This window comes from Carassius auratus, unplaced genomic scaffold, assembly GCF_003368295.1.
Source record: "Carassius auratus strain Wakin unplaced genomic scaffold, ASM336829v1 scaf_tig00006913, whole genome shotgun sequence".
NCBI classification, from domain to species: domain Eukaryota; kingdom Metazoa; phylum Chordata; class Actinopteri; order Cypriniformes; family Cyprinidae; genus Carassius; species Carassius auratus.
This window is the reverse complement of record NW_020523795.1, coordinates 1,087-20,716: the sequence shown is the minus strand read 5'-3', so window position 1 is coordinate 20,716 and position 19,630 is coordinate 1,087. Positions and strand designations below refer to the sequence as shown.

Here is a 19,630-nt window from a genome sequence, read left to right as displayed (position 1 = left end):
AAAAAGCACCATCATATGACAGACTGATGAATGACACAGCGGACAGAGAGAGGGGATCGGTCAACTTTAGCCAAACTCTATGCAACTCTTTGCTGAAATGCACGCGGATAAATAATGGTTCACAACGCCCAACCCGCTTTAGAGGAGCCAGAATGAAGTATGCAGTAACGCAGTTGTCGCTATCGCAGTTTTTAGGACCATTCGCGTTTGTTTTGATGTGTTTTGTGCCCCGCGCGCGCTCCCGCGTGTGCCGCGGACTGTACGGTACCTGGCGCCGCTCTCGCTGCAGTTTCTGTAGGCGCCGCCGGTGAGTTTATGTCGCTTGCGTTCTCGTCCAGGTCTCCGTCGTCTTCTTCTTCATCAAAATCTCCTCCCTCGGAATTAACCGCCGTGCCCTCATCTTCCTCACAAGAACGGAGAAGAGAGGACATTATATTCCCGTCGGTGACCCCGTCCGCGAGATGCAAAAGTGTATTCCTTTCGAATTATGAATTTATTTAATATTCAAATCGACACACAAAAAGTGGGGGGCGTTTTTGGAATATTTTACACTACAAGGCAGAGAAACAAAGATGGCCGCCCTTATATTTATTTTTTAACAACCCCCCTCCCCACCCCCCAATAAGAAAAATCCCCTTACATAAAAATGGCTGACTATATTATTTCAGAACGCCCCCCTCCTCCTCCTTTTACTTTTTCTCTTTCTCTCTCTCTCTCTCTCCAGTCTCCCCTCCCTCCTTAGAAATAATCACACTGTTACTGGAGGGGGCTGATTGCAACTTGTATTTCAGCTCGTTTTATTGTGTGCGCTTTCGCTCTCTCTCTGCCTTCAGACGTGCCAAGTGCACGTAATAACGGCCCGCGCGCACTGTACACCGAGCCCAACGCGGATCGAACAAAACATGGCCACCTTAATATTCTTTTAAGGCCCCGCCTTTGTAGAAAAAAAAAAAAAAAAAACAATAATATATATAGCGGAATATATATGAAACGGGGCTGATGTGAAGTTGGCTGAAGGGGGGAGCGCTGCTGCAGCCATGCCCACACTTACATCATGTTGCATTGCTTAAAAATTAACTATTTGAGGTCAGGACAAAACCAAGCAAGTTATCAGAGCCGACCAGAAAAGATTAAATAATTAGCTATTTGGAAATGGAAAAGATCGTTTTCAAATCATTAGCTGCTGAATTACAGTAATATTTTGCAAGTACACATATTGCATTGTGACGTTTGGCATTTCATATGCGCATGCTATAAGCAAAACATTAATGTAAGCGTAACTGATGCAAATAAGCTTCATCTATTCCTTCCTGCTTTCAGTTACAAATGCTCTTATGTAGCTAGTCTAGTTTAGTTTTTTAGTGAAGTATGCAGTACTTCCGTTTGGTTGGTATATATTACATCAGCAGTTCTCAACCTTTTAACATGCAAATATTGATTTCTCAGCAGTCTCTATCTACTCTAAACAATATTTTTTAAACCTCGACCACTAGAAAAAATAAATTTTTGTTTTAGAAAAGTCCATGACTTTTCCAGGTCTTCCAGCATATCTGAAATCATTTTAAGCAATCTGACGCCCCCCTAGTGGGCCCCGGCCCCTCTGGAAAAGAACCACTGTTCTAGATGTTCTTTCCTGTGCACACGGAACAAAAGGCTTCCCAAAAATATAGACCAAGTAAACAGTGCACAGGCAAATTAAACTGCTTACAAAAAGATCCACGTTTGCAGATGTTAATGACATAGTCTCATAAAGCAGTGATTAAATTGAAATCTTGGCTGCATGAAATCATTTGTGTGTACATGCATACATATATAATACTACTTAATTAGGGTTGAGAGCCTGCTGGGGCCTACAATACAGTAGCTACAGCATTTCCTCCGAGCAATTACCATGGCAACCACCAGACTTAATGGTTCAGGGGGTTATTATGTAGGCTGGCATTAATCTTTTTTATTCTGTTGCTCAGCATTTGATTGGATGAAGCACAGAGCTGCAATAAGATAACCACAGACAGGAATCGATGAAACACTGAACACATGAATAGTTGATGTGGTATATTCTTCTCACTCAAAACTGCATGCAGTGAAAATTCTAATGGATTATATGCCATTATTCATTTTAATAGCATACGTTTCTTAGAGTTCAGTGAGGTCGTCGTTGAAATATAGACATATGGATGGAGAGAAGAGGTTACACTCTGGGCTTCCACAGTAAAACTCGTCCTCTTCAGGGATGCCGTTTTCACTCAGGGTCTTGCTCATGTCTAAATTTACGCCATTGTGCTTCCAGGTGTAGCTTGCTGCATGGGAATTGTAGCACAGATATCGCTGGAGAATCTCATCCAGAGTCTCCTCAGAGCAAACCTGCTTAGAAAACAACAGCTTAGAACTATTTGGCTGCTAAAAAAGTGCTCCAAATACATGTTTATTTTGTGAATGCACATACATAGTCCAACAAAGAGACAGAGCAGAGGTCAAGAATTTTTTCTTCGACAGGCCCTTAAAAAGGACAAGAAGAAGTATCTGGGCTGAATGAAAACTGCCAGATGTTATTCAGCCCAGAGTATAAGATGCAGCCTGGTGGCCGCTGAAGCAAGTGAATCAGCACGGTCAGTCTGAAAATGCTTGTAATGCCAGAGGCTCGACATTACGTCCATTTCCTTCAAGCTGGAAAAGGATCAGATGCAAAGAGAGGGAGGGAGGACGAAATCAAAAGATGGAGAGGAGCAACAAAGCGATGAAACAGTGCAACTCTGCCCTCTTCGGTATGCAGTGGCGCAGTGCAAGTATGCAATCAGACATCAGGAATGTGCTCCGTGCAGGCATTTATCTCAGGAACGCTTAAATAATTAATAAGCATATTTTGGGGCACAATCCTGAAGTCATTTTGCAGATGAGTCAGCATGCTCTCTACAACCCATGCCAGGTTAATATTGGCCTACCTCCAGCCTCTGCTCTTGGGCGGTTAAAGTGTTGATAATGCGGATCCAGCGTGTTTTGGCAGACAGCAGCCCAACCTCGTAGCGATTATCCTTCCACCACGGCTTCCCGAAATCATTGGCCCAGTCAGTGCGAGGGCAGGGAGGGGGTATGTGTAAAAAGCGCCCCCTAGGGGTGTAGTATTTGATGCAGCCAGTCATCAGGTCAACATGAGTAAGAATCTAAAAAGGAAAAACACAACACTGTGAATCCACTTAAATATCAGCCCATAATCATGAAATAATTTGTTCTTTGAGAGTTGACCGGATCTTTGTCATTTGCTAATTACCACATTTCCACTTTATCAACATTTCATGTGAGTGACAGGTTGCTGGCCCACACCTCATTAGAGAAGAGATCATTGCAAAGTGAGGGAAATTTATCAATTGTTATTATTATTAAAGATTACAAGGGCAAATTAATTAAAAATAATGATGTACATGGAAAAAACAAGTTTATAACAAATACTGCGATGCTCCATAAAAAGTACTGTCAGTTTTGATTTCATGTTGACTTTAACAAAACAACTAGATAATAATCAAATTTTCCCTTTAAGGCAAAAAAAAAACTTTTTTGAAATGTAAATATTTTTCAAAAAGATATAGATTTTAGTTTTGGTTCTTATCTTTGATATGATCATTACAAGTATGAAAATATATTTGAAAAAAAAATTAAAGAACTTAATTAACTAATTAGGCTACTTGTTCGTTGTGTGGGATATTTTCCTGTACAGTCCTTGGTTGTCTTAAATTACATAAAAATATTAAAATATACTTTCAATAAGTTTTGTAAATGTTTAAAGTGGCTTACATCCTTTGTCTTCGGGTCAAAACCAGTGACTGATGTCCTTTCCTGCACAGTCTATGATGGGTTTCAACAACACATCACCTATACGAGAGAAATACTGCTTTTAATAAACACTTAATACATACTACATTGCAAAAGTTTGGGGACAACATAATTATTACGTGCCTTTGTTTTCCTCCAGCAGCGGTGTGAGATCGTAGACTTTGCCCAGGTACGACACCCATATATCTTTGAGAGTGTTGTGAAGGGATACCTCCGTCGGCGTGAAATACTTTTGCCGCCGCATTTTAACAAAACTCCTATTTTGAAGAAACAAAACTGTTTATGCGGTTGTTTGTTGTTACTTGCGAGGCGGCCACGGAAGCGCGCACAAGCTCACTTGTTGCTGTGGTAACCGAAGCACAGGAAGAGGAGCGCGCGCGCAACCCACGTAAGCCCTGAAAAGTAGCACAATTGTTTTCATAACAAGCTTAGTACAGCTTCATAAATAGACATCGTTAGTTAATGTATTCGTTAAAATTAACCACGGTCCATTCAATGATATACTTAATCTATTAGTAAATGTTCAAATTAACATAACATAGATGAAGAAATGCTTTAAAGTAATGTCATGATCACTAATGGTTCCTTATAGTACAGTGCTGCTATTAGTTTTTATGTTTTGCTTATAAAATTTCTTATGTATTTTTTGTTGGATTTATTTTTTTCAATCATATTTTTTCACCCTTTGGGTAGAAGCACAAAATAAAGAAAGGAAGAAAGAGGGAAAAGAAAGAAATATGGAGAACCTCTAACCCTTAATCAAATAAAAGTAAATGCTGATGCTGGCCTCGACTTTCAATTCCATACATATATCCTAGAAAGAAAGAAAAAAAGTCTTAAAAAATAAATTAAAAAGGACACTTGACAAGTCTTCAATACTCTCTTTTTTTTTAAATACAGTATATCTTGGAGATCTTCATGTATTTGTTTAGCTTAGAACAAAACAAACAAGCATGAAACATTAGGAAGACCCATGTCCTTAACATCAGTAAGGTCAAAGAAGACATTGCATTGGCATGTCAGCACAACCTAACAAGCATAAACCCCCAAAAAATGCTGAAATAGCTAGGGATTTCTTCATTTTATAGACCTTCAACTCAAATTTAGAAAGTGCAGAGGTAACTCAACAAGTTTACATAATGGTTTCAAAGCTTTGTTGTGCAACATATTTTTGATTTGTTCCACAAAAGAAAATTAAATCCACCAAAGGCTGCTTCATAGACTGCCATCTGGTTCATCATTAGCAACAGACATGTAAACTTTAAGCAACGATTCCAGTAAAAAACTATTGTGCAAACTGGTTTCAGATCAAAGGTGTCAGGCTATAAAGCAGCCCAAGGGCATGGTCATTTCTGGTGGCTTTATACAGTTGGAAGTGTAATAAAAATATTATGGCACAGTCTAAAAGAAACCACAACCCTAAATTCTGGAGTGTTATTCAAAAAGGCAGCATATGACAGCATGAGAGAGATAAAGTAATGTTAGAGATGGCACATAAGTCAATGAAGGATAAAAAATGTTGAGCCGAAATGACTCAGCTGGGTTTAAAGGATTCGTTCACTTCCAGATCGAATGCCTTGCCATCTTTTACAAACCCTCCACTTGTTCCAAACCTGTGTGAGTTTCTCTCTTCAGTTAAACACGTACAAAAGAAGATATTCTGAAAAATGTTGGCTTATCAGAAACAGTTGATGAGCACCATTGCTTCCACGGCAGAAAAAAAAAAAATACTGTCAACTGTTCGGATACCAACATCTTTAAGGATATCTTCTTTTGTGTTCAACAGATGACAGAAACTCATACAGGTTTGGAACAAGTGGGGTGTGAGTAAATGATGACCGAATTTTCATTCTGGAAGTGAACTAATCCTAAATAAAACACCAAACTAATAGTGTTTGCCAGATCAAGTCATTTGCTCCTGGAGAAGTCCAGCAGCCGGTGGATTCAAGTCTCAAGAACAACAAAGAAAAAAAAAACTCCTCCAATAGATAAGATAAGATTCCTCCAAAGTTCAGTTTGGATAAAGCTGGTTCTCTAACCAGGTTTCTTAGTCCAAGTCATTGTCCGTTTATACTGCATCAGCCACGGTTATCAGTGTCGATGGAATTTGAAGTGAAAGTTTCCGCCCTCAAAGGGGTTGAAGCCAAAGGGCCATTCTCTGCTTCCTCCACCTCCTCCACCCTGCTGATTCTCAGGGTCCAGGGGGTCCTCGCCGGAATCAAACTTCTGACGCATTTCTGTATAGAAAGCAACAAAGAATCATCCATATATGTGAAATTAATCTTCATACACACTATTTTTTAATAGTTATAATAATTTGTTTTTGAAAGAAGCCTCTAATGCTCAACAAGGCTGAATGTATTTGATAAGAAATACAGTAAAAGCATTGTGAAAAATCATTATAATTAAAAAAAAAAGTTTTTTCTTTTGTAATATATTTAGAAAGTAATTTATTCCCGTGATGCAAAGCTGAAATTTCAGAAGCCGTAACTTCAGTCAAGTTTGGTCGATTTAATGCATCCTTGATGAATAGAAGTATGAATTAATTTTTTTCTTACCCCCAAATTTTTGAACTTGGTACTGTATCATGGTTTGCACAAAAATGTTATATTAATATAATATTAAATAATATTCGAAAAAATGTAATAGAAAAATGTAGCCTTGGCCACACTTGACCAGTAATGTACATCCAGCGATAAAACAAGCGGAAACAAAATGTAAAAAAAAAAATAAAAAAAAAACTGACTGACTGACAATAGAAATTTTCAATAACTGACTTATATCAGACTGATAAGGGCTTCATGGTTCATTTAGATTTTGCGTTCATTTTCCTACCTGGATCTGTGAGTACTTCCTTTGCTGATGCGATATCAATAAACTTTTTCTCTGCTTCTTTCTTGTCTGCTTCAGACTGGAAATTATCAGGGTGCCACTGCTGAGCCAGCTTTCTATACGCTTTTATGATTTCCTGTTTATTGGCACTCCTGAAAACAAGTGAAAAAAAACAAGCATTTCAGTCAAACCATCCTCTTTTGGCTTTCACAAACATGCATACACACTACGGATATTGTTACTACTGCAGGTGCCCCAGTAACAACCTTTGAGCAGATTTGCTGCATCATTCCCATAAAACAGGACAGAAACAGTTAAGGTAGTAACACGGTCTGCAACGATTTCAGGCACGATTTCGATCGTCAGTCATTGCGTTACCTGCCGACCCCCAGGATCTTGTAATAGTCTCTCTTGCGAGACTGCTTGAGGAGCTTCTGTGCTCGTTCAAGACCTTCACGAAGCTCTTGGTTTTCCTGATCAAACTCCCGTGCCTCCTGATAGTCTTCCACAGCTGAGAAGAGGAACAGAGGAAGAAACATGAGTTCATGCAAAAAAAAAAAATGAAAAGGTTAGAATATTCAGTACATCATATAGTAATCTTTATAGTAATAACCTTTCTCATATTCCTGCTGTAGGATGTAGGCCTCCGCTCGGTCCCGGAGGATGTGGATATTCTGAGGATCTCTCTGGTGGGCTTCTGAACAGATGTCTACGGCCTCCTCAGCACTCTTCATCTGTAGGAGTCACAAGAGAGTGGGAGAGGAAACCATAACCAGTGAGGCTAGACACCGAAACCAGACTCTTGATGTTCTTACTCTTATGAACTTCTGTGCACATACATTATAAATGGCAATTATCATGACAGCTAGACTAGAGGGCATTTCATCCCCTTAAAAAGCTGTGAAAAAGCTAAACTACAATTTGAAAATGAACGTACTTTGACTAAGCAGAAGCAGATCCTCTCTTTTGCTTTATTAGTGTAGAATGCCACATTCGGCTCTGTTCGCATCACAGATTCGTACTTCTCAATGGCCTCCTGATACCTGCCATTCAAGAGGAGACGTAAACGCAAGACAATTATTATTATTAAATCATGAGAACTGTAGAGCTTGCAATAATACAAATGAGGGAAAAAAAAAACTGATGGAGATATAAAACCATTCAAAACCAAATCAGTTATATTTTTAAAAATAAATGCACTTTTTGTACTCAACAAGTGTGTGTTCTTAAACTGATAAAATGCAGGGGTATTTTTTACGATTTACCATAACGGTTTAGTTAATTTTAGCAATTTTTTTTTTTTTTTTTTTGCTTTTCCAAAAAAAGAAAAAAACTCCAGTACACTTCTATACAGGGACGAGCAATATGAGCAAAAATGTATATCTCTGTATTTTTTTGGCTGATTTGCTGTATACAGTAGCCTATATATCTTGGCATTTTGTATTTGGACCCACTGTGTTTATCGTTTGCTCCTCCCGCCACTATATATATATATATCCTTAAAAAAAAGTGTGTTTTGACTGATTTATTGATAAAGATTGAAAGAATTTCAAACCTTTAGTGCATGCAATAAATACTAAATGTGTGATCAAATAAATAAAACAATAAATATAGCACAAAAATAAAATATTACACATTTTAAAAATATGAACAACTGTAATATAACAAATCTCAAACAAAAGCCAAAAACTCCAAAAAGATTTTGAGTGAGCCTAGACGTGAATTAAAAGGTAATTTCTAGAAGTGAGAGGGAAGAGATGTTTTCAGCACCTCTGTTCTGAGATCAGCTCTTCTGCAGAGTCCAGCTGCTTGCTGAGCTTCTTGACCTGTTTGTAGTGAGAAAAACACTCCTTATCATCCTGATCCAGCTTCAGACACTCACGGACCTGACTGAAAACAGAAACAAAGAGGGAAAGACAGAGTGAACAGCAGCAAAAGGGGGAGACAACTTTCCTTTTAGCTTGACACAAGATTGGTATATTATAACTACTGTATAACAACATGCACACACAGTCAGTGTGTGGGACTGACAACTGTATTTAATAAAGTTATGACTGTAAAATTGTCCTTGAAACGGCTTACAGGAGATGCTGTATGGTTTAATAACCAAAGAATGAGGCTGTCTGTCATTCATAATGAACGGCATACCTGAGTGAGTCGTGATGTTCGCCCAAACTGTAATGTAGTTGACTGAGTTGGAGGAAGGCTGCTCGGTTGTCTGAACGGAGACGTGTTGCTGGTGTCAGGTCCATGATGGCCTTCCGTGGATCCCCGAGTCGGATGTAGCACTCGGCTCTTAGTTCTCGAGATTCAGGGTCCCAAGGAGAGAGCTGGAAAGAAAGGAATAGATTACATAGCACAAAGCTAGATGACAATGCAGCGTTCGTGTTTTTGAATCTCCAGAGACATGCTAAGTTTAAACTACAATGTTTGATATGTTATTTGTTTTTTTTGCATTTTATTTGTAGGGCCACTAATTTAACAACTCAAAGAAAATCAAGTTCAAATATAGCTGCAAGCAGCGATGGCGGGCTCAAGCCACCAATGCCATCGCCACCCCGGTGGCATCAGGTAAACTGTGCCCAGCGGGCACATGCATTCACAATATCCCTCTGGCAGTGAGGTTTTAAAGAATATGGCAGTTAAAGGGTTAATTCGAATCATCTAGACTTTAAAATCACATTCACAGAACAATATATATATATATAAAACTTTAGTAACACTTTACAATAAGATTCCATTTATAAACATTGTGTTAACATGAACTATATTTATATATCATTCATTCATGTCAGTTAATATTCCAAACTTAAACATTAAAACATTGTTTTATTGTGATTTTTTTCCAAGCACATTTTACCAATTCCAAACCATATCAATCTTAATAACTACCATTACTTTTTATTTAATCATTTATGAGTGCTATACAATAGTCCAGGAAAGCTGGAAGAGAAAAACAGGTCAAGAAGAACTGACAAAAGAATTGCAAAAGAATTAGGAATTAATGTGAAGATTAATTTTTAGTCAATTATGCAAGACAGACTTTCAGGAAAGAAGGTGGAATAAAAATGAGCTCCTAAATCTTAATCCCGGATTCTGGAAGATATATTCCTCAAACCATCGGACAAGAGGAGGTGGTGCTGGTCCTTCACGAGTCACTCTAATCTGTTCATTAAGCCTATATATAAAGTCTTAATATATAGTATTTCACAATACTTCATGGTATTCTAATTAAATAATTTTTTGGGAATCTTAGATCTCTCAGAACCTGACACATTGTAATTCTGAGACTCCAGGAAAGTGGCAGTTCTGTAAAATGTTGGTGCTGGAGACTAAATGTTTCCTGATAGTTTCACACCTAATTCACTTAACACACACACACACACACACACACACATTAACCACAGTGACTGAGGGACAGAGTGACATCAGATGTATGATAGTTTTTTAATTTTCTATCATCCATATAATGTTGTATAGTCATGCAACTATGCATATTTCCTCAGAATGACTGGTCTTCTATGTGTAAATTTTTTTGAAGTGTTTAGAAGCTGCACTTTAAAAAAATAAAAGACATTTACTGGTTCCTTTTTTACTGTTATTTCAAAAAATCACCACGACAAAACCATTCAAGCTATCCAAAATTCATTCGCACCTGTTCTGTAAGATAAATTCTTTAAACAGTGGTAAAAGAGGATGTGGTGCTGAACCTTCAAGAGTCACTCAAAACGTATCTGTCCATAAAGCTTATAAAGAATTATTCTTAATATACAGTTCACAATACTTCAGCTTGTTATTCTAATTAAGTGAGGGTCATTTTATCAGTAAAATACATAAAATACATATTATTTTTCTTTGAAAGATTTCTATAAATGATTTAAATCATACTTGTTTTACAATAATTATTTAAAAGTATTCCTATAGCTCCATCTGGTGGCCATTATTGGTAGTAAGAATTGCAAGCTTGATTTATAAGTTATGATAGTTTTAATTTTATGCTGGCTCTTGAAAATGATAAAGCTATGAAGCTTACTGTGCTTCCTTCAAATGATGACTTCTACGTATATAAAAAATTATGAAGAGTTGGAATGAAAAATTTTAAAGATATAGTAAAATAACGATTGTATTTTTTTTTTTGTTACTTTAATAAATCGCTATGGCCACACCATTTAAGGTATCCTAAACCCATTCGCAATTTAACATCTTCAGTATATTAGCTTCATGTTAAAAAAGTTTGGTGTGAACTACTTGTGTCTTCTTGGAGGAGTATGAATTCATTTACAGGCTGATTTTATCATAAATCCACAATACAATTTCTGAGTTCTGTATCAATCTGTGTTGTTGTTTGTTTATTTTTATTTTTTTATTTTTCATAGGAAGATAACTGACCCTTTACTCTCCTTTTTAATAAATGTGCTTATAAACCAAGAACAAACTTTTTATAGCTGTATTTATAAACTGCTTACTACTGACTATTAATATTGGGACAAGGCTTTATAAAGCATGAACTGAATATTTACTTTTTGAGTTTGAAATTATTATTTGCAGCACAAATAAGGTTTTTTAGGATTTTTAAAAATCCCTAAAACTGTCAGAAAAGGATAAGGCCTTTAAGATTTCTATGTGAGTGGCTAAATGTATTTGTTTTTATAACTATAATGCATAAACTATGAAATTATACAAAATGTATAAAAATGTACAACAGTTATTGTTTTCCAATGTTTTTTATTTATTTATTTAATTTTTTTTAATTTTATTTTATTTACATTTAAAAAAATTGGCCTACTGCAATCATTCTAAACAGCTTGAATAAAACCTGTTAATATTTATTATAGACCACTGTAACTGTGTATAATCTAACAAACAAGTTTATTATGAAAATAAAAGTGTACACCAGATAAATTGGACGATAAAGAAATTGCTAACAATAGTATAATAGAGCATGTTTTAGGTTTTTAGGCGTTTAGATGCAGAAATGGACAAATCAAATGTAAAATAAAATGTAATTGATTTAATTAAATATAGATTAATTGTTGTTAGAGCAAAATAATAAATAAATAAATAAATAAATAAATACGTTCACACATTAAAAAAAAGCAGCCAAGATGAATGAATTTAATTTTTTATATAGATTAAAATTGAAGACAGAAGCAGCTGGTATATGCGGTCACTTAATATTAAAATCCAGTAGATCCACTTCAGATTTATTTCTCAACAGTTTATGTTCACGTGGCTGTTTTCGTTTATATTCGCCAAGCTATTATGTGTTTTGAAATAATCTTGTCCGTGATGTGTTCGTTCGTACGACGAAAGCCAGAATCCTGCAGCTCAAGAGATATATGTTATTCTGCCAGTCACGCTTTCAAATAGTCTTTCACACTTAAACGGGTCACAAACACCTGCATTTAGCTCTTGTTGTGTTACAATGGGTTTATTGTGTGCATTTGTGGTAATATTTTATTTAAAAAAGCTCTTAAACAAGAATAAATTCGTTTGTTTTGAGCTCGACACTGTACGCGCTGATCGGAGGCGTGATTTCAGATAGGCAGCCACAAATATTTCATTTTCACACAAACAGTTCAAAAACATCTGAATTTAGCTCTTGGTGTGTTCTAATTGGTTGATTGTGTGATATCGCTGTAATAATTTATTTTTAAAAGCTTTAAAACAGGAATAAATTCGTTTTTTCTGAGCTCTTTACTCCAGACGCTCGTGATCACAGCGGTGATTCATCTCTCCTATTTCTCACGTATCTCTGGCCAGAAATAATTTATCCATGAGTCCTGAACCGGTAATAATCAGATATGTTGGTTTAGCTTGTCAGTGTGAATTAAATCTAAGTATTTATTTGTATTTTTAACCGATTTAAAAGTGAAAGTAAAAGTCCGGGAATTGAACCTGTAGGGGCGCAATTTCTCTCAGACAATGGAAGTCTGAAGCACATATACTCAAACAGAGGGACAGAGTGAGATGAGATGTCTGACAGTTTTTTAATTTTCTGTTATCCATACAGTGTTGTAAAGTCGTGAAACTATCCATATTTACTCAGAATGACTTTTTTTCTGTATGAAAAAAGGTTTTGAAGTGTTTGGAATCTAAAAATGCAGGACAATTAATAATTCCATTTTTACTGTCATTTAAAAAAATCACCACGACAAAACCGTTCAAGCTATCCAAAATCCATTGGCAATTTAAGTTGTTTAAAATGTTTTGGCATCATGTAGACAAAGTTTGGTGTGTATAGTGTTACTCTCCTCTGAGCAGTATGCATTAATTCACAGCTAAATGTAAAAAAAAAAATCCACATTCAAATCAAAATAGCTGACTTCCTGTTGATCGTAGCTGATGACTGTGAATTAGAAAGTTGTCCGTCTTGATAAGAACAATTTTTGTACCGAGTTTGGTGTCTGTAGCTAAAACTAACCCCCCCACTTTTGACAAAAGGTGGTGCTATAGAGTGCCTCTTCCACGCCCTTTTAAAAGCTTTTTCCATTGTCTAGCTATCAAGAATACTGATATGTGTTTTGAGTTTCATGTAAATCTGAGGTTGTTATCTGCCTCAAAATCACCATAACAGAATATTCAAGTTTGACACGTTGCCATGGCAACAATATATAAGATATCAATATCCCCACAACAGATTTACATCGGCCATGTTTTGACATTATTCTGATGAAGTTTGAAGCAAATCGAGTAAAAATAAGATGCTGAATTCAAAGCATTTTGAAAATGACTCACTTCCTGCTGCCAGTTGGTGGCGCTATAACGTTGACTCTTAATAGTCACATATATACGATCGGTATCATACATCGAAAAAACCGATGAAGTTTGATCAAACTCAGGCAATGTATGTGGATGTTATTAGGCATTTCCTGTTTCTCACTTTTTGCCCTAATTTCAACGCCTCGCCACGGGCAAACCGTTCGAGATATCAAAAATCCCCTCGCAATTTTTCATCCCCAATGTCTTGAGATCATGTTCACCGAGTTTGGTGGCAAACAAGTAAAAAACCTATGACAAGTATATCAAATTCCAGAGCATGCTTTTTTTAAACAGCCATGAATAGCTGACTTCCTGTTGGGCGGAGCCTTTGACATAGAGCGCGAAAGTTGTTAAGCTCAATGAGATCTACAAGTGTACTGAGTTTCATATAAATATATGCAAGTGTGTGTGAGCTATGGTTCAAGATTTCTGACTGTGTTCCAGGGGGCGCTGTAGAGCCCCTGTGCCACGCCCGGGTCCCAGTCTCTGTGGCGTCCTAATGGCCGCAGATTCCAATGTGTGTGCCAATTTTCAAGAGTTTTTGAGCATGTTAAGGCCCCCAAAAACCCCCGGAAGGTTTAATAAAAAATAAAAAAAATAATAATAATAATAAGAAATATAGCTGCAAGCAGCGATGTCGGGCTCAAGCCATCAGTGCAACGCCACCCCGGTGGCATCAGGATAACTGTGCCCAGCGGGCATAAGCATTTACAGTAACCCTCTGACAATCAGTTTTAAGGGATGCGGCAGTTAAAGGGTTAATCCGACCAATCTAGACTTTGAAATCACATACACAGAACAATATATATAACTTTAGTAACACTTTATTTTAATATTTATAAAAAATGTATAAGGTGTGCATTGTAGCTGACACCTATATGAACACATTACAATTGCTTTGTGACTGCAAGTCTTTCTTCTCAAATGCTATTGAGCTTCAAATTTGCATTTGAGCCCATGTGAAAAAGTTGCATAATTTACATATGACTTACAGTTTGTTGTAATAAATATCAAACATTCAATTTAATTGTGCATTATAGCTGTCACCTAGATGAACAATTACAGTTGTTTTTATGACTGTAAGTCATTCTCTTCAAATGCTACTGACGTTAGAAAAGTGTATAACAATATCACATGTAACTTTAGAGACCTTCCCTAAATTTGAGACTCTAGAAAGTCCAATGTCAAGACAACTTTATGCCTGTTTTATTTTCTTTAGTTTTCTTTTCTCTGTGCCGGATTGCTGATGTCCTATACCCAGGCATAGATGTCCATCCATCAATTACGAACATTCAGCCGCAAACATGAGGTGTGAGCGGTCGCGAGCGCGGATGGGAGAATGACGCATGTTTTTTTTTTTTTTTTTTTTTTTTTGAGCAACTGGGATGGTGCCCCCTCTGGGAGTTGGTGCCCTACGAAGACTGCATACTATGTTATACTGCATAATGTTAACAAATTAGACATTATTTTACAGTGTTACCAAATCCTTAAATAATGTATTAGTGTTTTGTAATGATTTTAATGACCTATAAGCATTTGTGAAATAGTTTTGCTTGCATTACAGCTTTATCTGTCAGTTGAAGAGTTTTACTGTTACATCCATGAGATTAATAAATGTCATGTCACGTCACAGGTTGTCATAGGTCAGTATCAAATGAGTTTGAAATTATTATTTGCAGCACAAATTAGGGTTCTTAGGATGTTTTTAAATCCCTAAAACTGTCAGAAAAGGATAAGGCCTAAGAGATTTCTTAACCTGTAATGAAAGGAAAAAACACCACCATTAGCAACAACAAAAACAATAACAATTTAAAATACAGATTTTTTTTCCCCTGATTATTAAAGGGATGATTAGGTCTCTCTGTCTCTCTCTCTGCCAGACAGCCCCTCCCTACAGTCCACACACACTGTCACAGTCACCAACCCCCTCACACTCCCCCTCCCTCTCCCCCTCCCTTCCCTCACACAGACAGGGTGGCCAGAGTGAGATCATGTCAGTTGAGAAGTCTGACAGTTTTTTAATTTTCTTTTATCCATACAGTGTTGTAAAGTCGTGAAACTATGCATATTTCCTCAAAATGATTTGATCTTTGTATAAAAAATGCTTTGAAGTGTTTGGAAGCTGCAATTTAAACATACAAGGCAATTAATGTTTCCCTTTTTACTGTCATTTCAAAAATTCACCACGACAAAACCGTTCAAGCTAACCAAAATCCGTTCGCAATTTAAGTTCCTCAATGGTTTTTCTTCATGTAGACAAAGTTTGGTGTGTATAGTGTACTTCCCCTGTGAGGAGTATGCATTAAATCAGAGCTCAATTTAAATATTCAAATCAAAATAGCCGACTTCCTGTTGGTCGTAGCTGATGACTGTGAATTAGAAAGTTGTCCGTCTTGAAAAGAACAATTTATGTACCAAGTTTGGTGTCTGTAGCTAAAACTAACCCCCCCACTTTTGACAAAAGGTGGCGCTATAGAGTGCCTCCTTCACGCCCTTTTAAAAGCTTTTGCCATTGTCTAGCTATCACTAATACTGATATGTGTTTTGAGTTTTATGTAAATCTGAGCTTGTTGTCTGCCTCAAACTCACCATAACAGAACATTCAAGTTTGACACGTTGCCATGGCAACACTATATCAGATATCAATATCCCCACAACAGATTTACATCGGCCGTGTTTTGTCATTATTCTGATGAAGTTTTAAGTAAATAGAGTAAAAATAAGATGCTGAATTCAAAGCATTTGGAAAATGGCACACTTCCTGCTGCCAGTTGGTGGCGCTATAATGTTGACTCTTAATAGTCACATATATACGATCAGTATCATACAACGAACAAACCAATGAAGTTTGATCAAATTCAGGAAATGTATGTGGATGTTATTAGACATTTCCTGTTTCTCATATCTCGCCATAATTTCAACGCCTCGCCACGGGCAAACCGTTCGAGATATCAAAAATCCCCTCGCAATTTTCCATCCCCAATGTCTTGAGATCATGTTGACCGAGTTTGGTGGCAATCAAGTAAAAGACCTATGACAAGTATATCAAATTCCAGAGCATGCTTTTTATAAACAGCCCTAAATAGCTGACTTCCTGTTGGGCGGAGCCTATGACATAGAGTGCGAAAGTTGCTCGGCTCAATGAGATCTATAAGTGTACTGAGTTTCATATAAATACATGAAAGTGTGTGTGAGCTATGGTTCAAGATTTCTGACTGTGTTCCAGGGGGCGCTGTAGAGTCCCTGTGCCACGCCCGGGGCCCAGTCTCTGTGGCGTCCTGATGGCCGCAGATTCCAATGTGTGTGCCAATTTTCAAGAGTTTTTGAGCATGTTAAGGCCTCCAAAAACCCCCGGAAGGTTTAATAAAAAATAAAAAAAATAATAATAAATATAGCTGCAAGCAGCGATGTCGGGCTCAAGCCATCAATGCAACGCTACCCCGGTGGCATCAGGAAAACTGTGCCCAGCGGGCATAAGCATTTACAGTAACCCTCTGACAATACAATTTTAAGGGATGCGGCAGTTAAAGGGTTAATCCGACCAATCTAGACTTTGAAATCACATACACAGAACAATATATATAACTTTAGTAACACATTATTTTTATATTTATAAAAAATTTATAAGGTGTGCATTAAAGCCATCACCTATATGAACACATTACAATTGTTTTGTGACTGCAAGTCTTTCTTCTCAAATGCTATTGAGCTTCAAATTTGCATTTGAGTCCATGTGAAAAAGTAGCATAATTTACATATGACTTACAGTTTGTTGTAATAAATATCAAACATTCAAATTAATTGTGCATTATAGCTGTCACCTAGATGAACAATTACAGTTGTTTTTGTAAGTCATTCTCTTCAAATGCTACTGACGTTAGAAAAGTGTATAACAATATCACATGTAACTTTAGAGACCGTCCCTAAATTTGAGACTCTCGAATGTCCAATGTCAAGACAGCTTTATGCCTGTTTTTTTTTTCTTTCTTTAGTTTTCTTTTCTCTGTGCCGGATTGCTGATGTCCTATACCCAGGCATAGATGTCCATCCATCCATCAATTACGAACATTCAGCCGCAAACATGTGGTGTGATCTGTCACGAGCGCGGATGGGAGAATGGCGCATGTTTTATTGTTTTATTTTTTTTATTTTTTTTTGAGCAACTGGGATGGTGCCCCTTCTGGGAGTTGGTGCCCTGCGAATACTGCATACTCTGCATATAGGGAGTGGTGGTACTATCTGGAAGATATATTCCTCAAACCATCGTACAAGAAGTGGTGATTGCTAGTCCTTCAAGAATCGCTCAAAAGCTATTTAAGTGTACAGTTTCCTTTTATTGCATCTTGAAATAAATATTTCTGAATTCTGAATCAAACTGGGTTGTGTTTATTTATTTATTTATTTTATGAGACAACTGAGACTTTAATCTCCTTTGTAATATATGTGCTTTTAAACCAAGAACAATTTATTTATAGATGTATTACTGCTTTATAATGACTATTATTAAGCGAAAAGGCTTTATAATCATGAACTATTTACTAATGCTTAGCTAATGAGTGCCATTATTATAAAGTGTTACCAATGCATTTACTAATGTTAACAAATTAGACATTATTTTACAGTGTTACCAAATCCTTAAATAATTTATTAGTGTTTTGTAATGATTTTAATAACCTATAAGCATTTGTGAAATAGTTTTGCTTGCATTGCAGCTTTATCTGTCAGTTTAAGAGTTTTACTGTTACATCCATGAGATTAATAAATGTCATGTCACGTCACAGTTTGTCATAGGTCAGTATCAAATGAGTTTTAAATTATTATTTGCAGCATAAATAAGGATTCTTAGGATGTTTTTAAATCCCTAAAACTGCCAGAAAAGGATAAGGCCTAAGAGATTTCTTAACCTGTAATGAAAGGAAAAAAAACGCCACCATTAGCAACAACAAAAACAATAACAATTTAAAATACAGATATTTTTTCCTGATTATTAAAGGGATGATTAGGTCTCTCTCTCTCTCTCTCTCTCTCTCTCTCTGCCAGACAGCCCCTCCCTACAGTCCACACACACTGTCAGTCACCAAAAATTCACAGTCACCAACCCCCTCACACTCCCCCTCCCTCTTCCCCCTCCCTTTCCTCACACAGACAGAGTGGCCAGAGTGAGATCATGTCAGTTGAGAAGTCTGACAGTTTTCACATTTTCTTTTACCCATACAGTGTTGTAAAGTCGTGAAACTATGCATATTTCCTCAGAATGATTTGATATCTGTATGAAAAAATGCTTTGAAGTGTTTTGGAAGCTGCAATTTAAAAATACAAGACAATTAATGTTTCCCTTTTTTACTGTCATTTCAAAAATCACCACGACAAAACCGTTCAAGCTAACCAAAATCTGTTCGCAATTTAAGTTCCTCGATGTTTTTTCTTCATGTAGACAAAGTTTGGTGTGTATAGTGTACTTCCCCTGTGAGGAGTATTCATTAATTCACAACTGTAAAATCTCAAAAATACACATTAAAATCAAAATAGCCGACTTCCTGTTGATCGTAGCTTATGACTGTGAATTAGAAAGTTGTCCGTCTTGATAAGAAACAATTTATGTACCAAAGTTTGGTGTCTGTAGCTAAAACTAACCCCCCCACTTTTGACAAAGGTGGCGCTATAGAGTGCCTCATTCACGCCCTTTTAAAAGCTTTTGCCATTGTCTAGCTATCACGAATACTGATATGTGTTTTGAGTTTCATGTAAATCTGAGCTTGTTGTCTGCCTCAAACTCACCACAACAGAACATTCAAGTTTGACACGTTGCCATGGCAACACTATATCAGATATCAATATCCCCACAACAGATTTTCATCGGCCGTGTTTTGTCATTATTCTGATGAAGTTTTAAGTAAATCGAGTAAAAATAAGATGCTGAATTCAAAGCATTTGTAAAATGACACACTTCCTGCTGCCAGTTGGTGGCGCTATAACTTTGACTCTTAATAGTCACATATATGCGATCGACATCATACAATGAATAATCTGAATGAAGTTTAATCAAATTCAGGAAATGTATGTGGATGTTATTAGACATTTCCTGTTTCTCATTTCTCGCCATAAGTTCCACGCCTCGCCACGGGCAAACCGTTCGAGATATCAAAATCCCCTCGCAATTTTTCATCCTCAATGTCTTGCGATCATGTTCACCGAGTTTCGTGGCGAA

At 36.8% G+C, this 19,630-nt stretch overlaps 1 protein-coding gene and 1 pseudogene across 1 annotated transcript; both read right to left on the bottom strand.

Moving 5' to 3' along the window:
• Window positions 1-1,671: 1,671 nt before the first annotated feature.
• LOC113071310 (cytochrome b5 domain-containing protein 1-like) lies at window positions 1,672-4,418 on the bottom strand (annotated as a pseudogene).
• Window positions 4,419-4,595: 177 nt separating this feature from the next.
• On the bottom strand, window positions 4,596-9,057 carry LOC113071311 (dnaJ homolog subfamily C member 3-like; the record flags this gene model as incomplete). Its single annotated transcript, XM_026244680.1, has 7 exons — window positions 4,596-6,065; window positions 6,664-6,812; window positions 7,039-7,171; window positions 7,274-7,394; window positions 7,598-7,703; window positions 8,431-8,550; window positions 8,809-9,057. Coding segments are annotated over 7 exons (1,024 nt in total), but the record flags the coding sequence as incomplete, so codon positions are not given.
• Between the last annotated feature and the right edge of the window lie 10,573 nt (window positions 9,058-19,630).